The sequence below is a fragment of the Petaurus breviceps genome, unplaced genomic scaffold (assembly GCF_028583685.1).
Source record: "Petaurus breviceps papuanus isolate PSGF00001 unplaced genomic scaffold, PetGlider_PUasm1.0 91133, whole genome shotgun sequence".
Taxonomy (NCBI): domain Eukaryota; kingdom Metazoa; phylum Chordata; class Mammalia; order Diprotodontia; family Petauridae; genus Petaurus; species Petaurus breviceps.
Window position 1 is genome coordinate 30,250,221 of NW_027187419.1, and position 24,821 is coordinate 30,275,041.

The 24,821-nt window shown below is 35.8% G+C and overlaps 1 protein-coding gene across 5 annotated transcripts in view; it reads left to right on the plus strand.

Moving 5' to 3' along the window:
- The window catches only part of MRE11 (MRE11 homolog, double strand break repair nuclease), a 78,486-nt gene that overhangs the window by 28,019 nt on the left and 25,646 nt on the right, over nt 1–24,821 (plus strand). For all 5 annotated transcript variants that reach the window (XM_069080053.1, XM_069080056.1, XM_069080052.1 and 2 more), the window contains 4 exons: nt 7,902–8,005; nt 9,814–9,987; nt 11,893–11,955; nt 21,629–21,845. In XM_069080053.1, coding sequence (XP_068936154.1) covers nt 7,902–8,005; nt 9,814–9,987; nt 11,893–11,955; nt 21,629–21,845 — 558 coding nt within the window. The remainder of the gene's footprint in view (nt 1–7,901; nt 8,006–9,813; nt 9,988–11,892; nt 11,956–21,628; nt 21,846–24,821) is intronic.

Sequence of the window (24,821 nt, forward strand, 5' to 3'; positions counted from 1 at the left end):
CATAGATCCAAGTCTTTCCCTATTTTTCTAAGTCTATCAGCTCATCATTTCCTCTACCACTGCAATAGTCTGACCGTATACTGTTTAGTTATTTTAAATAATCTAAAACAATATTAATATGGCTGATGTATAGTATACTTTTCCTATTTTTCTCTTCTGATTAAATCTGTTTCAGCTTTAACTTTATCTGAGATCTTGGTTTTAGATTTAGCCAATGCTAGTATGGCTAGCAGGCAGCCGGGTGAATAGAGCACTGAACCTGAAGTCAGGAAAACCTGGGTTCACATCCAGCTTCGAAGACACTTACTAGCTGTATGATCCTGGGCAAATCACTTAACCTCTGTCTGCTTCAGTTTCCACATCTGTAAAATGGAGATTAGTAATCATACCTACCTCCCAGGGTTGTAAAAATCAAATGAGATAACATTTGTAAATTACTTATAAGCCTGAAAATACTAGTGATTATTTTTATTATTGTATGTCATTTGGTTCTACTACTAATAATAATTTCCTTTTTTAAAATCATTACCTGTTTTTTTTAACAGCACGTTGCCTTAACTATCAGTAAATCAGTGTAGCGCCAATGCAATATTCACAGTGCCCATGATCATGATAAAGAGCATGACTATAAATATTGCGTGATGTTCGATCACAAAATATACCAGATTCTCAAGGTAAAAGACAGAACTGAAATATTTATTTAGACACCAGAAGACCGAATCCCAAAACCAGTAAGCCGATTCCATTATAGGACCAAAGATATTCAGAATCCATAATAACACTGAGAGATACAGCATCCTTCAGCCTTCCCACAAACCAGTACAAGATCAATATCTACTAATGAGCCTATCTGATTCCTTGCCTAAGCGTCCTCTGTCCCCCACCCTCTCTCTCTCTAACTCTGACTACTAGCCTCCTGTGGGCTCTGCTTCCCTTCATTGAACTCCTCCCACCACAGGCTCCATGTGACTCCATTCAGCCTGTTAGGGGGAAGAGTTTACTTTCAAAGCAGGGGAGGACTTCAAACTTCCCCCTAGGTCTATTAAGGGACAGGGAAGATCTTCAAATTCCCATTCCCATTACAATCAGTAAAGCAAATTTTAAGCCCCTTCACTGTGTCAAGCATGTACTAGGTAGTGGGGATAGAAATACAAAGTATGAAGCAATCCATATTAGTAAAAAACTTATAATAGGGAAGAGAAGTATATTTATAAGTACATAAAGAAATATAAGTTGAATTAATGCAGATAAATACATAGCAATTAAATACAAGGTAGTTTAAGAGGGAGGACATGAGTAACTAGAAAAGCTTGATGAAGAAGGGGAGTTAACCATAAAATGGTGAGCTTTTTTTGGGTTAGTTTCTCTCACCCCTTATTTTTTATGGCATGGTAGAAAAAGGACAGGTCTGAAAGTTAGGAGACTTGACTTCGAGTCCTAGCTATGCCATTAGCTTCATTTTTGTCCTTGTACAAATCACTTCACATCTTTGGGCTTCAGTTTGCTCAACTGAAAAATGAAGGGGTTAAACTGGATGACATGTATAGTCCATGGTAGGAAATATTTCATTAGTTAGCTACTTGTACGGTTTTTTTTTCTTTGTTTCAGTAGAACACTCCTTAAGGGTGAGGACTGTTTAATTTTTATATATGCATTCTTAGCTTATAACATATTACCTTGTTTATAGTGGGTACTTAATGTATTTCTGATGAATTGATTTTAGTGTTGCAACACAGCAGAATATAGTAGATATTATGTCAACATAGGATTTAGAGCTAGAAAGACTCTTGAGAGATCATGTAGTCCATCGTTTTACAGATGAGGCAACTGAAGCCCAGAAAAGATTTTTTTCACAAGTTGTGTAGGTTGTAAGATTTAGAGCTGAATTTTTTTTTTCTTTTTGAAGCGGGGAGGGCAGGGCAATTGGGATTAAGTGATTTACCCAAGGTCACACAACTAGTAAATGTTAATTGTCTGAGGCTGGATTTGAATTCAGGTCCTTCTGACTCTAGGGCTGGTTCTCTGTTCACTGTGCCACCTAGCCATCCCTAGACCTGAGTTTTAAATCCAGGTCCTCTGACTCTAGCTTAGCATTCTTTCTACTAGATCATACAAATCAAGGCCAAGAATTCTTGATGATGGAAACTGAAGTATAAGAAGTATTAACAAAAATGATTGCTATTTATTTTATAACACAGACTTCAAATGGATTTTTTTCTTACAGATTTTTCATAAAGCCCTCCCCTTTCTTGTTTTCTTAATTTAATCCTTGAAGGAATTATTCTTTTATTAATTCAATTTGCGGCCTCTTTGCGACTTAGTAAGTATTCTTTTATATCTACAGTGGCTGAATTAATCATCACTACATAGCCAGCCTAGTAATGAACATTTTAAAAATTAGCTAGTTTGGACTTGGGATAATAGACATAAACATACAACACCAAGACTGCACCCTAAACCTTTCTGGCATGATCAAAGTCCTGCTGTATGTTCTTTACATAGTCTGAGGGCCCAGGGTCACCACTCTACCCCCACTGTGGTTTTACAAGAGGATTTTAAAAACAACCAAAAAACCACAGAACAGTTCTAAAATATTTTTTTAAGAAAGCTTTGAGAGCTGTTTTTATCAGTTGCAACATTTGTTTGTGTTTGAGGGCAATAGATGTGCTTTAGAAACTTTCAAACATATGGCATTTTCATTACATAATGGAATATATAGGATTTCTGTAATCAGCATAGAGATAATTTCAATTCTTTACTTGAATGAGAAATTCATTACTTTCTATAATTACATGGCAAGTCTAATTAAAGTTAAAAATTTTCGTTTTATCATCAGGCCTGCAGGTAATATAGTTCACTCAGTGGTGAACTTTGTTTTTCCTTTTTTGATTTGTAGACATGTATTATTTTACAGATCTTTTGTAAAGTAGACATAGGTACAGGCTTGTAGTGCCTGCTGGTAAGGAGACTGTGACTGGTGGATTGCTTGAGTTGAATCAGTTGAGTCCTCAGCTGTAGTAGAGATAAAGCTGATAGGATATCTGCACTGAATCTGGCCCTTGAGAGTAGAGGATCACTAGGTTTCTTTAGGAGGGATGAAGTAGCTCAGATCTGAGAAAAAGGTTGAAGTGGCTTAAATACGTTAAAGCTTCCATGTTGTTGTTGTTACTTAGTCATTTTCAGTAATGTCTGACACTTCATGACCCCTTTGGGGGTTTTCTCAGAAAAGATCCTGGCTTGTTTTGCCATTTCTTTCTCCAGCTCATTTTACAGATGAGAAAATTGAAGCAAATAGGGTTAAGTGACTTGTCAAGGGTCACACAGCTAGTTAGTGTCTGAGGCTGGCTTTGAACTCCTGATTCTAGCACTCTATCCACTGAGCTATCTAGCTGCCCCTAAAACTTCCATACTGATCTGTATTGGAATTGGGTCTCTAAGTGGTTACTGCACTTCTAGCCTTGGCAACATAGGGAGACTCAGTTAAAAAAATGAAAATAAAATAAATTTAAAAATAAAATTTAATATATTTGAATATATTGAAAGCATACAGCTAGGTTCTCATCTATGTGAATTCGTTACATGTATTCATTATTCAAAGTTATAATTATGCAAAATATGGTCATTGGTTCTTATATGACCTCTTGATGAAGTTCATTATTTGCACTAATCTGACTGGGCTGTAACTTCTTAATTTCAGTGAAAGGAGTATCCTAGGATGATTTAGGGAGGTTCTTAACCTAATAACACAATCTAATAACTGGGACCAGAAAGAATTCAATTTTCAATTCAATAAACATTTATTAAATGCTTCCTCTCTGCTAAGCTCTATGCTAAGCTCTGGAATACAAATAAGAAAAAGGATGATCTTCTTGCCCTCAAGGAGCTTGCTGTGTAATAGGGGAAGTCCCAACACAAAAGGAAGCTGAAAAGGGGGTGGGTTGGGGCCTAGAGGCATCTAGTTCTGTGGAGCTGAACACAAAACTGAGCTACAGATAGAAAGTAGAGAGAAAGCTGGAAAGTCCAGGTTCTGTTCTTTAATAAAGGAAATCTGAGGAGGAGTGTAGTGTTCCTTCCTCCTGCTCCCCACCCCCTCCCAGCTCTTTAGTCAGAGGGGAGGGAGACTGAGGTGGGAAGGGTTTGAGTGTCTGAGGCTGAGTTAGCAGCCTTGTGATGAGATTTAAAGTGATCAGCTTCAGAGTAATGAAAGAGAAGGCAGCTGTCATTCAAAGGGACTAGATACTGTACTTTGAGTCTTGTCCTCTTTATTTTTCCATTTCCTTATATACAAAATGAGAAGATTGGATTAGATAAACTTTAAAGTTCTTTCAAGGTCTACAGCTCTTTTAATTTTAAAACAAATTCTACTCTCTTCCATATTATAGCCGAGTTCTGTTTGTTTGTTTTTTGGTTAACCTCTATTCATTTATCTGTTTCTCTTTCCTTTTTTTTTCTTTTTGCTTTTTTTGGAGGGGGAATGCTGGGCAAATGGGGTTAAATGACTTGCCCAACGTCTCACTGCTAGTTTTAAGTGTCTGAGGCCACATTTGAACTCAGGTCCTCTTCACTCCAGGGCTGGTGCTCTATTCACTGTTTAACTTTTCTTTGTAAATGTATTTGTACATTTATTTATTTATTCTTGCTTTCAGATGGGTTTCCCTAAATCCTCTCATCTGGTACATAAAATTAAGTCACTCCATATAGCCTATAATTATGGTGGTACTGGCATCATACCTTTATATATAAAATAGGTTGATGACAATTTCTTTGTGGCTAGATGCTTCTATACTTTCTATTTATGTGGAAGAGGTATTAGATTTGTTTAATTTGACACTATATAGCAGAATTTAGACCACAGACTGATTTCAGTTCAATATAAGGAAAATTTCGCAAACAGAAGTATCTAATATTTAAGTGAGTTTTTGGAATTTGCAGTATGGGAGTGGGGTTTCTTCAAGCCAGAGTCTATGAATATTTTCGAGAAATTCATACATCAGGAGACATTTACATTAATGTAATTATATTAAATATCTTTTTGTTTCCAAAATTTTATTTTAGACTCAAATGCCAGAACACAAATATAGAATAAAGAAACAAAAACATCTCATAAACTTAAATATTGGAACTTAAATACAAAGTTAGAAAGAAAAAAAAGCATGTTGTGTGCATAGTAGAACATAAGAGAGCATTCAAAACGTGTAATGATAAATTTTTATTTCAAGAAAGCTTATATGATAAATAATACTCATAGTGTTGGGAATTGTCCATCTTTTCTTTGCTTCCTTGTGAGTTTTCTTTTGTTCTCTGCTATGCACTTTTTTACTTTGTTTTTTTTCCCCTCCTCCCAATCCCGCCCTCCCTCCCCTGAAGGCTACAGTAAAGTTTAGATATGTTTCTCTATAGGTATAAATATAAGCTATATATATATATATATATATATATACACACACATACATGTATAGACATGTACTTTCTCAAACCTATTCTACTCCTGATCTTTGCTTTTATGTATGTGCATATCTCTTGTTTCCTATCCCTCCTGCCTTTTCTACTTTACTTCTACCCACTACCTTATCCTCCTGTGACTTGCCTATCCCCCTCCCCTATCCTTCCATTCCCATAAATCTAAACACCCTTCTTATACCTCTATTTTACCTATTCCCTCACCCTTCCCTCTAAAGATCCCTCCCTTGTCCTCTCCCCCCTCCCTATGGCCCTACTGTTTTATTTCTTCTGAATTTAGAAGACTTTTATACTTTTCTAAATATATGTATATGTTATTCCCTCTTAAACTCATTCTCAATGAAAATAGGTTACCAGAACTACCAGCCCTCCTCCCCCATCTAATTCCTCTGTATCAATTCTTCCTCTTGCACCTCATTTTTATAAAATAATTACTCTTTTAAGCTGTCCCTAAATGGTTTTACTTTTAAAATTCATATCATACTCAAGTTTACCTCAATATTTCTTATAAACTACCCAATTATTAGACATACATTTTACATTATACATACATAAGAAGCAAATAGTCTGTCCTTATGGATCCCTTATAATCAGTCTTTGTTATGTGCCTTATATTTCTCTTGGTTCTTGTATGCCAATCTTCTGTTAAGTTTAGGATTTTTTTTAACAGAGTCTTGAAAGTCTGAAAGTTTTATCAAATGTCCATTTTTTTTTCATTCAGAATAAGACTTAACTTTGCAGGGTATGATATTTTCAGCCAGAGACTTAGTTCTTTTGCTCTTTAATATGTTGTGTTCCTAGACTTGTGGTCCTTTAATGTCTCTGCTGCTAGGTCTTGTGTGAGTCTAATTGTGGTACCACCATATTTAAATTGTTTTAATCTTGATGCTTTAAACATTTTTTCCTTGAGCTGGGGGTTTCAGAATTTGACTATGATTCTCCTATGAGTTTTCCTCATAGGATCGCTTTTAAATGGTGATTGATGAATTTTTTCTATTTCTACTTTCCCCACCTTGTTCTAATGCTTAAGAACAATTTTCTTTAATTATTTCTTGTGTTATTGTGTCAAAATTCTTTTTCTTATTTTAATTTTCAGTTAGTCCAATTATTTTTATATTTTTTCTTCTTGATCTATTCTTCAAATATGTTGCTTTTCTTATGATGTTTCACTTTCTCTTCTATTTTTTCATTATTCATGTTTTGTTTAATCATTTCTTGATCTCTTATAATTTCACTGCCTTATTTTTGCCCAATTCTAATTTTCATGGTGTCATTTTCTGCCTTATGATTCTGGATCTCCTTTTCTAATTGGTTGACTTTCCTTTCATACCCTTCTTTGATTATTTTTATTTCCTTTTTTAGTTTTTCCTCCATTTCTGTCATTTTATTTTTAGTCTTTTTTAAGATCTTCTATGAATTCTTTTTGGGCAGGTGACCATTTGACATTACTCTTTGGGAGTTTCTTTACTTCAGTATCTTCCTCTGAAGATGAACCCCAGCCATCTCTGTTCTCAATATAGTTTTCTGTGGTTGGATTCTTTCTCCTATGCCTGTTCATTTTTTGTGGTTATAGCTTAATTATTTGTAATCACCTCTAGCCCTGGGGTATGGGAAATGGTGCTTCTTGCCCCAGATCTTCAGTTCACCCCTCTAACCTGGAACCAAAGCCAAACCTCCAACCTTCTGTAAGTGCCCACAGCCAGGGGCTTTTTGCCCCGCTGCTTCTGCCCTCACCTGATGTGTTATCCGTTCCTTCTTAACCCCACTGATCTTTTCAGCACAGCTGTGTCTGGCATTTCTGGTCAGCACAGGTTCTCTCAATCTTCCTGGGCTCAGACAATTCCCCTTACTATCTGGGGGGTGAAAGTTCCTGTGGCTGGGACCTAGGCATCCTATCAAACCTATTAACCCCAGGGCTTGCAGCTTGTTTTTTGAGGCTTGTTGCTGCTTGCTGTTAAAATGCAACCTAGTCTGGAAGTGTTTACTCTTCACAGAGATTAAACCTTATCCTGGGATTTTTCTTCTGGTCTTCTCAAATTGTCCCAGGAAGACTCTGGATATGCTCCAGTTCTTATTTATCTCCACCCACACTTTGTTTGCTCTAGGTACTATTTTAACTCTTTTGTGGGAGAAAATCTTTAGAGCTTGAAATTTTCTGACCTATTCCATCTTCCCATTAAATATCTTACAATGTCTCTTTGATAGTATGTTTCATAAAGATACTGAGAATTATTATAGATAGAGAAAAACTATGGCTGGTAGCCGTAAAGTTTTACTGCTGCCACTAAATTTGTCTGTGCTAGTAAAATAGTATTTAGTGGAATTATATTTCTCCTGTCCTCAAGTATATAACTTGTGATTAATGAACTATAGTTTCACTATATTTAACATTATATAAAGTACAAAAAGTGAGCTGGCTTTAATGGACATTTCTTTTCTAGGAGAAGAGATCAACTTTGGGGAGCTTATCACAAAACCTCCTTCAGAAGGACCTACTATAAGGGTAGAAGATCTTGTGAAGCAGTATTTTCAGACTGCAGAGAAAGTAATTACTTACATTTATTGTAATTTTAAATGACAAACTGTGAATTGTAAAACAATGAATTAAAATTGGCATCTTTTTATAAATAAGAAGAATTTTAATTTAGTCCACATATAAAATGATTGATAGATTTGGATGATGAATTCTCAATTTCCCAGAGAAACAAATAGGGTACATATAAATACCTCCATTTCTACTTACTCAGTTCAACAATTAATTCAGTAAACATTTTTGAAAACCTGAGTATAATCCATCATGTAGATTCTGGGCTAAATCCAAAATTTAGAATTCTGGGGTGGGTAACCTGCAGCCTCAAGGCTACATGTGTTCCTCCAGATCCTCAAGTGTGGCCCTTTGACTAAATCCAAACTTCACAGAAAAAAATCCCCTCAATAAAATGTTTGATTCTTTAAAACTCAAGACTCAGTCAAACGGCTGCACCCAAGGACCTTGAAGGCCACTTGTGGTCTCAGGGCCACAGGTTCACCATCTCTGATTTAGATAAACCACGGTCCCAGCATTCAGAAACAAGTATAACACATACACAAATATCTATAATATATGAAAATTTCAACTTCACAGTTGAACAGTTCAGCTAATATTAATTAAGTATTCACTATCTTCAAATTCCTGTTGGAGGCACTGATCTTCAAAGATGAAAAACAACAAACCTTCAAAGATCAAGATACCTAATAGAAACATTTCACATAGAGGGAATGGTAAATATACAAGAGAGATCCAAGCAAAAAGTTAAGAGGTAGAAAAATTATCAACGATTTAGGATTAGGGAAAACTCCACAGAGAAGGTGGCATTTAAATCAGATTTACAAAGGTATTTAGAGTGAACTTGGGAAGGTGAGGTGAGGATATTCTAGTCATCATGACTAGCACAAACAAAGATGAAGACATAGAGAGGCAGTACACTTATGGAGAATGACCAGGACAGTTTGGGTAGAATGTAGAGTGTTTGAAGATTAGTAGTTTGAGATAAGACTGGGAAGTCACCACTGTATAAAGAAAAGGCTTTGAGTACCAGCCAATAATGAGCTATTAAATGGTTTCTAGAAGGGGATTACATAGCCATATCTTTGTAACAGGATGATGTCTTGGAGAGGTAGTTGGAGTAGGGTGAGAGAAAAGAAGGGGGTAACCTGTTAGGAACCTCTTGAAATACTCCTGTACAAAGGGTAGTGGGAATAGAAAGGAGGAAACGATAAGAAAGATACTGCGGAGATAGAAGAACTTTGATCCCAATGGGATGTGGAAAGAGGGAAATATTTAGATGATAGTGAGATTTCAAACATAGTAAACAAGTATACAGAATGAATGGTGGTGGCACTGACAGGGATGGTAAGTATTGAAAAAATCTGTTGGATTTCATGCCTAGGACATTATTGGTAATCTTTGAGAAAGTAATTTCTATAGAGTAGTGAAGCCAGAATGTAAGAAGCTGAGAAGTGTGCAAGTCTTGAAGATATGGAGGCATCGGGTATGAATAATTTAAATATGACATTGAAGAAGAGGAGAGATGGAGTGGTAATTGGTAGATATTAGAAGGCTTTTTTTTTTTTTTTTTACAGCTTATTTATAAGCAGATGAGAAGAAACTGGTGGAGAGAGAGAGGGGAAATGATCAGTCATGGAAGAGTACTATTACTCTGTTTATGAAGTCATTTCCCCAGATACTTCATGTCTCTCCTAAATCCTCCAGTACTATTTTGCAGTTCTTATCAATTGTGTTTATTTCTATTTTGTTCAAATACATTTTCTTCCGCTTTCATAATGACTCTTTTTTTTTTTTTACCTCAACAGAAACTGCAACTTTCCCTTCTCACAGAGCGGGGAATGGGCGAAGCAGTGCAGGAGTTTGTGGACAAGGAAGAGAAGGATGCCATAGAGGAATTGGTAAAATACCAGTTGGAAAAAACGCAGAGATTTCTTAAAGAACGTCACATTGATGCAGCAGAAGATAAAATTGATGAAGAGGTCAGTTAAGGAATTTATTTTTGGCTCCACTTACTGTATTTTGGCCTATGAAGGACTGTGATGCCAATGTTTAAATAATGAGGGGAAGTATTTGGTCCTTTTAGCAACATGTAGGTTTGAGGAGGGGAAAAAGAAAAAAGGGAAAGAGAATGGGAAAAAAAGGTGGAAAAAATTTGAAGAGAAAGGAAGAAAAGAGGCAGAAAGGATATAGAGAAGAGGAAAAGATCAGCGAACTGTCTCTGTCCTTGGAGAGCTCCAAGGCTGAGGGACATGTATTGTTGGAACCTCCAGAGATCCTTGGGAGTCCTTCACAATGTCTGCTCTCAAGGAGCTTTTGGTTTTTTTTCAGTTCCTCCTGGTCAGAGCTTCATTGTATGATGGCAATGTCCCTTAGTGGGCTGGCGGCTGAGGCTGATTCTGTGGCATATTGTGCAGGAACCATATTCCTTTAGGCATTGATCATATCTTTGCCTGTTGTGGCATTTAACAAAACAGGGGGGGATTTAAGATGGTGTGGTGTAGTGAAAAGGACAAGGGACTGGAAATTGCCTTTGAGTTTTGTCATTAGCTGGTGTGTGGCTTTAGGTAAGTGATTTAACCTCTAGGTTTCTTAGGCTTCATCTGTATTCTGCTGTCTGATATCTCCTTGTGCTGCCATTTTAAATTAAAAAAAATTTTTTTCTTCTTTTTTGGAGGGGTAAGACGAGGTAATTGGAGGTAAGTGAGTTGCCCAAGGTCACACGGCTAGTAAGTGTTAAGTGTCTGAGGCCAAATTTGAACACAGGTCCTCCTGACTCCAGGGCCAGTGCTCTATTCACTGTACCACCTAGCTGCCCCTATGCTGCCATTTCAATAATAGATATTATAGAAGTTGGAAAGGGCCTTTCAAGTTAATTACTTTAGTCCTCTTTTTACAGGTGAGGACCCGAGGCCCAGAGAGTTGAAGGGACTTTCCTCAGGTCTTTTGAGTTCTAAGAGTCAGGACCAGGGTCTGGACTGAGATCCTGGGACTCCAGATTGAGTGCTTTTTCCATTGTACTATACTTTCACTTTCCAACTCCTAATTTTACAGACAAGAAAAACCTGAATTTCTCAAGAGTCTGCAGGATTTTCCCATTGCCTTCTATATCAAGTTCAGGCTCTCCTGTTTGGATTTCAAGGTCCTTCACAGTCTAACACTCATCCTTCTTGTCCAGCTTTTTTCCCATAATTTCCCAAAAAATATTCCCCAGTAATAGTTATTGTCTTCCATATACACTGTGCTGATTGCTGTGATGCACTCCTAGCTTAGAATGTATCTCCAGATCTTTCCTATTCTCAACTCATACCTCATCATGGAATATTTCTTTATAATTCAAACCCTATTTATTTCTCATCTGTCTCCTTTTTCCAACTTCTTATTTATTACTTCATAACATATGTAGTAGTGCCAGATTATGTCTCATTACTTCTACTTTTTTTTTTTTTATATGTAGCCAGGCCCATTTTAAACTCCTTAAGAGATCATTTCTTTGACTTTGAGTTTGTGTGGTGAAGTATTCCACTGTGGTGATAAAAAAAAATAGTGAATTTTTCTCATTGTCTTACTGACTTATTGGTGCATTTTAGAAATGTGGACATTTTGACAAGCAATATTATTTTGCTTAAAGACAAAACCTTTCCCCTAGAAACACATAGTGGAATTTTCATGTGAGATAGTGGGAAAGTGTGCTTAATTTTATTAACAGTATTTTAAGGATATGTGCATTTTGTTCTAAGGAGCATCTGTATTTAAATGGGTCAAGTAACATGTTATATTTTAAAGCATTCCATAAACAACTTGTGATTAATCATTTTATTTCGTGAACTGATTATACTTTTTGATTATGAATAATTATGTTACCTAACATATGTAATTTAATATAGGTACGTCATTTCAGAGAGAGCAGAAAAAAAAACACTACTGAGGAGGAGGAAGAGGTTCGAGAGGTTAGTATTGTAATGGACATTTAGCTTGTACCTTCAATTGAATCATTTTACTTTAATATCAAAAATAATTTAAATCAGTTGTTTAAATAAATAGTTTATCAGTTAAACCAGAATAGATAATTTCTAATGTTATGGGGCAGGAGAGAGTGCAGAAATGCTGTTTTATTTGACTGAGTGGGTGTATAAACTGCAGCTGTTCTATTTGCTGACTTTGTTTTACCTTCCTGGTTTCACCTATCCTGTTAATAAAGCTTGAATCAAAGATCAGACTTTAAGGGCTTTCTTCCTGTGTTGTTTTCAGTACAAGGAACTCAGCTTTTCACTAGATCTCTTTAGAAAGCTTCACTTAAGGTCCAGAATTAGTTAAGTAATCTATGACCCTGGCACGGTTTATTTAATTCTTGGAGCTCCCCACTTCTTTTAACTTTCTTTCTGTCATGGATACTTTTGGCAGTCAAGTGTAACTTAATACCATTGTGGTTTGTTGTCTACGTTCATAATTGAAGGAAATGCTACATTTAATTAGAGTTCAATAAAAATGAAGATATAATTCTTTTCCATCTAAGTTCACAGACCCTCTAAATGGACCAAAAGTTCTGTGGACTCCATTAAGAAGACCTCTTTTAAGTTCTTATTTATTTTGAGTTGGATCCTGGGGTTATATAGCCTTTTTGGATACCTGGCTAATAAAATGATATATGCCAGATAGCTGTTATGTAATCTAGGTCACGAAAAAAGGCAAGGGAGTAGCCAGATTAATCAATATCCTCTGTCCCCAAGTATTTTTTAAATTTGTACATTCTTTAGTTCTGTCAAGAACAAGATAAATAATTCAATATCAATAAAAACTATTGGAGAAGCTTGAGAGCAAAATCAGAGACGCCCTGAAGACAGAGGATGCACTTAGTCTTTTCTCACTGATTCATCTCTCCAGTATCACATTGTTCACAAGAAGTTCAACAAAAAAAAAATGAAAGGTAGAACATTTTAAAGACAGATTGTATGTAATTGATGTAATGAATAACAGAGTGTCTTTGTCAAAGGGTGTGACTGAAACTCTGGCTTCTCTCCAGTATTAGAGAGTAGTGTTGATTGAAGACATAATTAGTAAATCAGATGCTTCATAGTAGCACGTAAATAATAATTATTTTTTAGCACATAAATTATTAGAAAAATAGTTTATCAGCTTCTCTCAAATGCAAGCCCAATCTCATCTTTCTTAGTTGAAGGCATCACATAATTATTAACAAAACAATAAAACTAAATGAATAATAAGAAATAGTAATAATCATAGTAGTTATGTAATAATAAAAATAAGAAGAAATAGTAAGAATAGAGACCCTTACAATATAGTCTAATTATATGTATGTGCTTTAATATAAGGTATTTACAGCTTATATCACTAAAAATATCTATACATGATTATAAATGATATTATATTGGTTGCAGAGTAAAAAGGGACCATCATAAAGGGACAGAAATAGAAAAAGCAACGCTTGATAACAGGAATTATTGAATTATTGAATAAGATACCCCAAAGTACTATAATACTTGTGTTATTTTTATTATCACAGAGTCTTTGACTTAGTTCTGTAGTCGCTTATTCATGTACTTCAAAAATAGAAAGTAAACTTTAGTATAGGGAAAACACTAAATTATTTTATATCCATATGAAAAAGTGTTCTTTACCTAAAACGTGTTATTATTACCATTGCAGTGATGTCAGAAGCAATTGAAGAAGTAGTAATCTCAGTAATTTTTAAAAATCAGAATGTAGGGTGTCTAACAATACCATATCTCAAACGATACTAAAAAGTGGTAATTCTCAAAACAATTTGTTATTGCAGATATCCATCAGTGGAATAGATTGCATACAGAAACAAATGAATCTAGTAGACTACTATTTGATAAACAAAAAGAACCTAGCTATTGGAACTGAACCATTATCATAGACGATTGTTGCTGATAATTTTTCTCAGACGTAATGGTGCTCCATAAAATGTTAAGAACAATGTTTAAAAGCAATATTGCCATCCCTATTTATCATATCTAAGCTACATAGAACAAAATGTTTTTAAAATAAAAATATTTATCAGAAGAAATGAGTCTTCATGAGGTGATCTTAAATCCCAATATTTTTATTCTTTTACAAAAAGTAGTTCTTTTAATCCAACTGTAGTAGTCTGAAGTATACAAATATAAAAGAACAGTACAGTGACTTTTCCTAGGACTTTTGTATCTGAACTCCATTGAGAACAAAAAGATAATAATAGTAATCGATGTTAACGTAACACTTTAAGATTTGCAAAATACTTGTACATTATCTAATTTGATTTTATTTTAAGGAATAATAACGCTATTAGATTTAACACCTTGGGAAAACAGACTTGAATCTTCTAGAAATTGCAGTATTGCCAAAATTGAAACAGATTTACTCTAGGACTAGAGTAAAGAGAATGGAAAAACTGACCCCAAGTTAATACTTCATTCTCACCACATTGATTTCGAAACCTTCTGAGGCTATGATCCAAGCAAACTAGCCTTCTGTTTGTTCCTTATTCCCAACACTTTATTTCCCATCTCTGTGGGCTTGCATTGGCCATGTCCTTCCCCCTCTCCCCTTGCCTGGAATGAATTTTCCTGTCCCTGCCTCACAGAATCCCTTTTTCTTTAAGAAACAGCTCAAGCTTTATCTTCTGAGTAAAACCCCTACTGATCCCCACAATTGCTACCTTTCCCCTTGAGCTTTTTTTCTTTAACTTTTTTTTATAATTGTATTTATTAATTTTATATTTATGCTTTTTATATTTTATATATACTTTCTTCCCCATTAGAATGTAAACATATTGTGAATGTGAATTGTTTCATTCTGTGTACTTGTTTTTATTTATTTTCTTTTATCTTTGGTTATTTTTTATTTAACATTTTTTTAATCAGCCAAGATCTATCTTTTAACCTCTCTCACCACCAATTGGCAGCACAAGAAAAACAAAATCCATTACAAACATGTATAGTCATTCAAAACAGATTTGTCTAATTCTGCATGCAGAACCCTTTACTTCTCTATCAGAAGGTAGATAGCATATTTTGTCTTTAGAATCCTAGTTGATTATTACACTGGTAAGATTTCAGTGTATTAATGTTCTATAACATTTATATACTAAAACTTGTTCATTCATTTCCCCAATTTATGGGTACTTTCTTAGATTCCTATTTTTGGTACCTCAAAAAGAGCTATAAATATTTTTTTCTATTTGTACATCCTTAGAATTGTATATCCTTAGAATTTGTTTTGCTTCCATTTAAAGGAGAGAGCTCAATTTAGAACATCTCTTCTTGTCTTACCTGGCAGTATTACTTTTGGATTTCTCTGACTTCTCCACGATGCCCCCACATTCAGTACCTTCTCATTCCACCCCCTTATCCCACTTTTCAGCTTCTTTTTGTGTGTTGTCTTCCCTGTTAGGTTGTAAACTCCTTGAGAATGGCCTGTCTTTCTTCTATTTGTATCCCTAATGCTTAGCACAGTGCCTGGTACATTGTAGGCACTTAATAAATGTTTATTTATAGACTGACTGACCTTAATTAATCTCCCTTAATTTGCCCTTCCTCTAATTCCCTTTCCTCTTTGTTTGTATACATGTCTGCTTGTGTGCTCTGATGATGTGAGAAAATCTTCCCTAATTTTCCTTTCCCTCCCTCGATTAGTTCTGGGATTTTTCTTCATTTTCTTCATTTGAATTATATTATTTATGTTGCTCTTTACTCCTGTTCTTGAACTTTGAAGTTTCTCCACAGCTTTGGCATTTTAATCATAAATGCTTGGAAGGGCCTCTAAACGTTCATTTTTTCCACCTGTGGCATTATAAATTTTCCTGGTTGTTATTCTTTTTTTTATTAAAAAATTTTTTTTGTCTTTTTCTGTTTTTAAAAAATTATTATTGGGGCGGCTAGGTGGAGCAGTGAGTAAAGTGCCAGCCCTGAAGTCAGGAGGACCCAAGTTCGGTTCCGGCCTGAGACACTTAACACCCACACAAAAACTAGCTGTGTAACGTTGGGCAAGTTACTTAAACCCAATTGCCCTCCAAAAGGCAAAAAAAAAAATATTTTTAGTTTTCAAAATTCATTTCCACAAGATTTTGAGTTACAGATTTTTTCCCCATCTTTCCTTTACCCCCACCCCAATATAGTGAGCCTACTGAATACCCCTTCCCCCAATCTGTTCTCTTTTATATCCTCCCCCATTACCCCCAACTTTCTAGTAGGGCAAGATGGATTTCTGTACCCCAGTGCCTGTGTATTTTATTTCCCAATTGCATGTAAAAAAAACCCAACAATTTTTTTTTAACATTTGTTTTTAAAACTTTGATTTTCAAATTTTTTCCCTTCTTCCCTCCTTACCCATCCCCACTGGGAAGACAGGCAATTTAATATAGGTTGTACACGTGTAGTTACGCAAAACATTTCCATTGGAGTTATATTGTGAAGGACTAACTATATTTCCCTCCATCCTATCCTGTCCCCCACTTATTCTATTTTCTACTTTGACCCTCTCCGTTTTCAAAAGTGTGTGCTTCTCACTACCCTCTTCTGCAATCTACCCTCCCTTCTATCATCCCCCCTCTTATCCCCTTCCCCCCTACTTTCCTGTAGAGTATTGAGTGTGTATGCTATTCCCTCCTTAAACCAAATTCAGTGAGAGTAAGGTTGACCCATTCCCTTTCACTTTCCTGCTCTTCTGCATCCATTGTAATAGTTTACTCTTGCCTCTTTTATATGAGATAATTTACCTTATGCTATCTCTCCCTTTCTCCTCTTTCACCTCTTAATTTTATTTTTTAGATATCATCCCTTCATATTCAACTCATCCTATGCCCTGTCTCTGTGTACATGTACACACATATACACACTCACATATATATTTATATACACATACACTCTCCTATACATACATACATACATATATATATATATATGCATGTATATTCCCTTCATCTATCCTCATATTGAGAAAAAGTCTCATGAGTTACAATTATAATTTTTCCATGTAGGAATGTAAGTAGTTCAACTTTAATAAGTTCCTTATGATTTCTTTTTCCTGTTTACCTTCTCATGGTTCTCTTGCTTCTTGTATTTGAAAGTCAGATTTTCTGTTCAACTCTGGTTTTTTCATCAAGAATGCTTGAAAGTCCTCTATTTCATTGAATGACCACATTTTCCCCAGAAGCTCAGTTTTGCTGGGTAGGTAATTCTTGGTTTTAGTCCTAGTTCCTTTGACCTCTGGAATAATCATATTTCTTTCTTTTCTTTTTTTTAATATCATATTTCAAGCCCTTTGATCCCTTAATGTAGAAGCTGCTGGATCTTGTGTTCCTGATTTGTGTTTCCACAATACTCAAATTGTTTCTTCCTGACTGCTTGTAATATTTTCCTCTTGACTTGGGAACTCTGGAATTTGGCCATAATATTCCTAGGAGTTTTCTTTTTAGGATCTTTTTCAAGAGGCGGATGAAAGTTCCATGACAGGGGCCTACGCAACCTCTCAAACCAGCTAACCCCAGGATTTGCAGCTTGTTTAAGAGACTGGTTACTGCTTGTTGTTAAAATGGAACCTAGTCTGGAGGTGTTTACTCTTCCTTGTCCGGGGATTTTTCTTTTGATCTTCTCAGATTGTCCCAGGAAGACCCTAGTTGTACCCCTATTCCTATTTATCTCTACCCATATTTTGTTTGCCCTAAGGTGCTGTTTTAACTCATTTGTGGGGAAAAATCTTGAGAACTTGGAATTTTCTTACCTATTCTGTCATTTTCCCTGGCCCACCTTCTTTAACTTTGTTTTTTCATTGATTTCCTTGGTTCTTGACCTTTTGATCTTCCTTATGAATTTGGTTTTTATTTTTTCTAGCTCTATAAAGTAATTTTTTGGTAATTTCATTGGTATTGCATTGAATAAGTAAATTAACTTAGGTAGAGTTGTCATTTTTATTACATTGGCTAGATCTACCCATGAGCAATTAATATTTCTCCAGTTGTTTAGATCTGTGTTTATTTGTGTGAAAAGTGTTTTGTAATTGTATTCATACAATCCCCCGGATTTTTTTTGGCAGTCCCAAGTATTTCATTTTGAATACAGTTATTTTAAATGGAATTGCTCTTGCTCCTGGGTTTTACTGGTAGTATATATAGAAATACCAATGATTTATGTGAGTTTATTTTAAAATCTCCAACTTTCCTAAAGTTAATTGTTTCAGCTAGTTTTTTAGTTTATTTTCTAAGTATGCTATCATAGTGTCTTCAGGGAGTGATAGTTTTGTTTCCTCATTGCCTATTCTAATTCCTTCAATTTCTTTTTGTTTTCTTAATTGCTGTAGCTAGCATCTCTAGTACAATATTGAATAATAATGGTGATAATGAACATCCTTGCTTCACTCTTGATCTTATCGGGAAGGTTTTAATTTTATCCCCATTACAGATAATGTTTGTTCTTGATTTTAGATAGATATTTCTCATTTTAAGAAAGGTTCCATTGATTCCAGTGCTTTCTAGTGTTTTTAACAGAAATGAGTATTGTATTTTGTCAAAGACATTTTTCTGCAACTTGATATTATAATCATGATTTTTGTTGTTTTTGTTATTGATATGGTCAGTTATGCTTATAGTTTGTCTAATATTGAACCAGCTCTGCATTCCTGGTATAAATCCCACCTGGTCATAGTGTATGTTCTTTGTGGTATATTGCTGTAATCTCCCTGGTAGTATTTTATTTTAAAAATTTCCATCAATATTCATTAGGGATATTGGTTTATAATTGTTTTTCTCTGTTTTTGGTCTTCCTGGTTTAGGTATCAGCATCATATTTGTGTCATAAAAGGAGTGGTAGGACTAATTACATACAGATTTTTCTTCTTCTTTTTTTTTTCCAAACGATAAGAGGGACCCTGAGGAGCAGTAACAATGGCAATCCCAAGGGATCTGGAGTTCTTTCTGGATAGGGATCAGAGTTCAGACAAAGAGAGCAATGATCACACTTCTGCCCAGATCACACCAATTTGGAAGCACTGAAAACTTTCAAATCTTAGAACTGCTTCTGGAAACAGCAGTGTAAAAAGTTTGATCTCGTCTCACCCCCCAAATTCCCACACTGGGAACAGAGCTCAGCATTAACATAAAGTTCTAAATCAATAAAGTAGAGTGAGAAGTGAGAAAATGAGCAAAGAACAACAACAAAAAAGAACCTTACCATATAAAGCTGTTATAGTGGCAGGAAAGATCCAGACACAAATACAGAAAAAGACAATTAAGTCAAAACAGCTACAGCAAGAAAGGCCTCAAAGAAAAATGTGAATCGGACACAAGCCCAACTAGAATTCCCAGAAGAGCTTAAAAAGTGATTTTCAAAAACAAATAAGAATGGTAGGGGGAAAATGAGGTAAAGAAATGAAAGCAGAGCAAGAGATTATGGAAAGACAATAGCTTGGTCAAAGAGACACAAAAAATACTGAAGAAAATACCACCTTAAGAAAGAGATTTGGCCAAATGGAAAAAAGAGGTAAAAAAGTTCACTGAAGAAAATCATTCCTTAAAAATTAGAATTGGACAACTAGGAGCTAATTACTCTATGAGGTATCAAGAAACAATAAAACAAAGTAAAAAAAATTGAAAATATAGAAAGAAATGTGAAATACCTCATTAGAAAAACAGCTCACCTAGGAAATAGAGGTAATTGAAGAATTATTAGATTACCTGAATGTCATGAACAAAGAAAAAGGCCAGATATATTTCAAGAAATGGTCAGGTTATTTTTTGTTGTTTGCTCATTTGTCTGCTCTTCTTCTTGATTTGGAACTTTATGTTAATGTTGGGCTCTGTTCTCAATTTGGGAGTAGTCTTTCTCAAGCTCCAAGTTTTTTTTCACTGCTGTTTTCAGAGAGAGTTCTGGGATTTTTGAAATTTTTCATGCTTCCAAAGTGGTGTCATCTGGGCAGAGCTGTCATCTTTGCTTTCTTTATCTGCACTCTTGTCCTTACCCAGAAAGAAACTCTCTTTCCTTGCCATCAGTACTGCTCCTCAGGGGCCCTCTTTCCTTAGGTCCAGAAATGGTACTGTTCCTCAGGATCCCTGATCCTTTGGGCCTGGGAGTGATATTGCCCTTCAGGGCTTCCACTCCATCTTGACCAAAAGTGCTCCTACTCTTGAACTGTTACTCAGAGGTGGTTATAGGTAATGGAGTTACCAAACAGTTGCTCCTCAGGACTCCCTCTCCCTTGTGACTGAAAGTACACCTTTCTGCTCTTGATCTGTAACTCAGAAGTGGGTATAGGCAATAAAACTGTCAAATAGTATCTGGTCCTGAATTTATTGCTAGCACAATGATACCCTGTGATCTTTTTTTGACCAGTCACCAGGTCCCCTTATTATCTCTGGCTTGAGAAGTCCCAAAGCTGCTGTTCCTTCTGTCATCGCCTCCTGGTCCCACCACTGGTACTTTAAATATATGGGCTCCAGATCATCTGCCACCACTGTGTCACAGATCTGTCTGACTTCCTAAGTTGTCTTGGGCTGGAAGAATGTCTCACTGACCATTTGTTGGCTCTGCCACTGCAGAATTCAATCTGAGGCAGTATTTTAAAGTTGTTTGGAGTGGACTGTTGGGAGAACTCAGCCAAATGCTTTCTCTACTCCACCATCTTGGTTCCCATTTGTCCAGTTCTAATTTTCAAAGAGTTGTTTTCTTCCATAAAGTTTTGTACCTCTTTTCCCAGATGTTAATTCTCTTTTTAAATCTTTATTCCCTAGCTCTTACTTCTTTTCCTATATTTTCCTCTTTCATTTTTTTAACATAATTTTTTAGCTCATTTTAACTTTTGCAGCATTTTTCTTTGAGACTTTGCTTGTATAGAAGTTTTAAGTTATTGTTCTGTGTTTGTGTCTCCTTGCTGTTCCACATTGCCAGCTCTAAGCTTTTTCCACTGGCTTTCCCACATGCTTGGAATGTTCTTCCTACTCAGTCTCTGCCATCTGATTTCCTTGACTTGCAAGTCTCAGCTGAAGTCCCAGCTTCTGATAGAATCCTTTCCTAGTATTCCTTCTTAGTTTTAGCACCTTCCCTTTGAAGACTACCTCAGAGTTATCCTATATATATATATTTTGCTTGTAGCTAGTTGTTTGCATTTGTATCCTTCATTAGACCATCAGCTCCCTGAGATCAAGTTCCTTTCTTTGTATCCAGAGTGCTTAGGACGGTGTTTGGCATGTGACAGGTATTTAATAAATGCTAATTGATAGGCTGACTTTTTTCATCTTTTTAAAATGATTGAAATATATGCATTGTTTTCATAATTATATGAGCATGTGTTTCCTATTATTGGAATTAGTTACATTTAGACTAAACTAACTCTTTTGACAACTTCCTCTAGAAATTTGTTTTTCTTGGTGAATTTTATGAAAAGGCTGAAAACTGAAGGTAAAATTGAGCAGACTAATTAAAGATATTGGCTCTGTTTCTTTTTTATGACACGGTAGTATGGAACAAAAAAAATTTGGCTTAAAATTATATTGTAGGTTAGTTTAATTATAAAAATATCTATCTGAGTAGCCTGGTACATTTTAATCCTGTATTTTCAGATTTTTGGATTTTATGGTGCTTAGTAACTGCTTTATATCATTTCTCAAAGGCAATGAATAGAGCCAGAGCCCACAGAGCCCAGTCAGAAGATTTATCTTCAGAATTTAGTGTTGATGACCTTGCAAGCATAGATATGGCAGAACAAATGGCTAATGACTCAGATGACAGCGTCTCAGCAACCAACAAAGGAAGAGGCCGAGGGAGAGGTCGAAGAGGTGGAAGAGGACAGAATTCAGCAGCAAGAGGGAGTACTCGCAGAGGAAGAGGTTAATAATATCTTGTATAATTTTTCTGCACAAAGTAGGTAGTGAGTGCTTGTTGACAAAGTGGGAAATATAGTGCATTATTACAGTAGGTAAAGGTGAGTTCAGAATTTTATTACTAACATAAAATGTTTTATAAAGTTCTTTTCAAATTTGTTGACCCCTTAACAGTATTTACTGGATGTAGAAGTTTCACAAAAGAATCAGACAGAAGAGCATAGACCTTTTATGAAAGGATATTTTAACTAACAAAGACTTGCTCATAGACTAAAATGAAAAGCCAGGGGTCGGGAGTGAGTTTAGAAAGAGAGGGGATGAACAGTGTCAAGTGCAGATAGGTCAAGATGTATTAAAAAATCATCAGACTTGGCAATTGAGAGGTCATTGATAACTTTGAAAAGCAGTTTCAGTTGTGTGATGAGGTCAGAAGCTAGATTGCAAAGGAGCGAGTGAGGAGAGGATGTATCAGTAAGACTGGTAGGTGATTCAGTGAATGGAATGTTGGACCTGGATTCAGAGAGACTTGATTCTGAATCTAGCACAAGACATTTTCTAGCTGTATAGCTGTGAGCAAATCATTTACGCTCATCCTCAGTTTTCTCATTTGTAAAATGAGGAATAATAACATCTGCCCCAAAAGGCTGTTGTGATCAGAAAAAATATTTTTAAAGCACTTTGCAAATCTTAAAGCACTCTTTAAAACTAGCTGTTACTATCATAATTAGGAAGTAGAGGCAACAAGTATAGTCAGACTTTTCAAAGTATTTGACTGAGAAAGGTAGGAGACATGTAGGTTAATAGCTTGAGGGGATAATGGTGAAGGTTTTTAAAAATGGTGGAGTCTTTGGCTTGTTTGAAGGCAGTAGGTGGAATAGGATGAAGTATACAAATAGAGTGGCTGACTTTGACTAGGAGAAAGGCCACCTCATTTTCAGAGAAAGGGGAAGGAGAAGACAGGAGGAATAAGCATTCTTATAGCACCTACTCTGTGCCAGGCACTGTGCTAAACATTTCTATTATATTTTGTTCGTTTACAATTATTATCTCAGTTGATAATTTGATGTGAACGAGGGAAAGAATAGGAGCTAATGTCCAGTGGTACTGAAATGAAAAGAATGGGAGAAGAAAGAGCCCATGTTGACTTGCCTCAGTTTTCTCAGTGTGAAGAGGCAAATCCTCAATTGAGAGAAGGAAGGGTAGGAAGAAGTGTGGCGGACCTGAGGAGGAAAGATAAGATTTTGGTTTTGCTTCTGTGGGGAGTGAGTTAGATTATCAATTAAGGGAAATAAAAGCACTGTTTTGCTACGTGGAGGGCCAGTTGAAGGTCAATAATGTGAATTTATAATGTACCCATTCTGCATGATTGTGAAACTTCCTCCAGCTGTGTTCAACAGGAGCTAAGAAGGAGTCATCTGAGACTGAGATTTGGCAAGAAAGGAATAATGATAGGAAAAGGAGTAAGTTTGAGAGCAGAGGACAAAATGAGTTGAAATAGCTAATTATTGCATTAAAATTGTAGGAGGAAAATGAAGTCAGGACAGATGACTTCAGAAGGGGGTTTTTAGAATAATTGGAGGTTATAGTCAGATAGAAAAGTATCAAAGTTTCCAGTTATGGAAGTAGAACACTTGTGGGTAGTGTTGAGATTCTAGTTCATTACCATTCCTATGTGTAAATGAGGTGGAGTGCAGGAATAGGTCATAGTTTAAGTAAACTGAGAAATTGAGTGGTTAGAGAGTTAGAGAATCCAAGTGAATATCATGGTCCCCTGTTTTAAGGGTAAGAGTTGGAGAAGAGAAGATAACCCATGAAAATCTAATACTTATTAATGTGTATGAAAACAGTTTTAGGGGGAAAACACCTCTCAATTATTTTTAAACAACAAAAAAATGACACCACTGTTTAGCTCACTGAGTCCAACTCTCAGTGTTATTAAGTACCCTATATATATTTGATAATAATGAGATTAATATGAATTGTGAAAGACAATATGGTGACCTTTAGCATGGAAAAGGAGAACTCAGAAGATAATTAGACTACAATAGATTTTTTCTTTTTGCTCTGAAAGTGAAATGTTTGCACAAAGTCTATAATCAAGTAAAATTTTATTTCCTGATTTCCATATCTCCTTTAGAGGAAAAAAAACCCTCAAATAAAAAAAACTTAGCATTTCTTCTGTTCATAGAACCTCAGCATTGAAAGGGACCTCACAAGCCATTTACTTCAGTTCATGCCTGAAAAGACAAATCCCTGCTCCTCTAAGAAATGGTTATACAGTCTTTGTTCAGCCTTCAGTGAGGCAGTTGGTCAGTTAGTATTTATTAAACACCTATGTGCGAGACATGGTACTAAACAACAGGGATACAAAAGCAAGAGAGAGTCCCTGTCCTTAAGAAGACCACGGTCTAGGGGCGGCTAGGTGGCACAGTGAATAGAGCACTGGCCCTGGAGTCAGGAGGACCTGAGTTCAAATCTGGCCTCAGACACTTAACACTTACTAGCTGTGTGACCTTGGGCAAGTCACTGAACCCCAACTACCCTCCCTAAAAGCAAAAAAAAAAAGCAATAGGATAGACAGCATGCAAACCACTATGTATAAACAAAATGTATACAGAACACATCGGAGATAATCCATACAAGGAAGACATTAGCATTAAGTGACATCACGAAGGGCTTTTCATAGAAGATGGAATTTTAGTTGAGACTTGAAAGAAGTTAGAAAAGCCAGGAGGTAAAGATGAACAGGGGAGAGTACTTGGGGAATAGCCAATGAAAATGTGGCATGTCTTCTGTGAGGAAAAGCACGGAGGCCAGTGTCACCGGATCACAAAATGTGGGTTGAGGGGAGGGAGGAGTAAGGTGTAGGAAAACTGGAAATGTATGAGGGGTTCAAGTTGTAAAAGGCTTTGAATGTCAAATAGAGGATTTTACATTTGATCTTAGAGATCAAAAGGAACCATTGGAGTTCAGTGACTACTT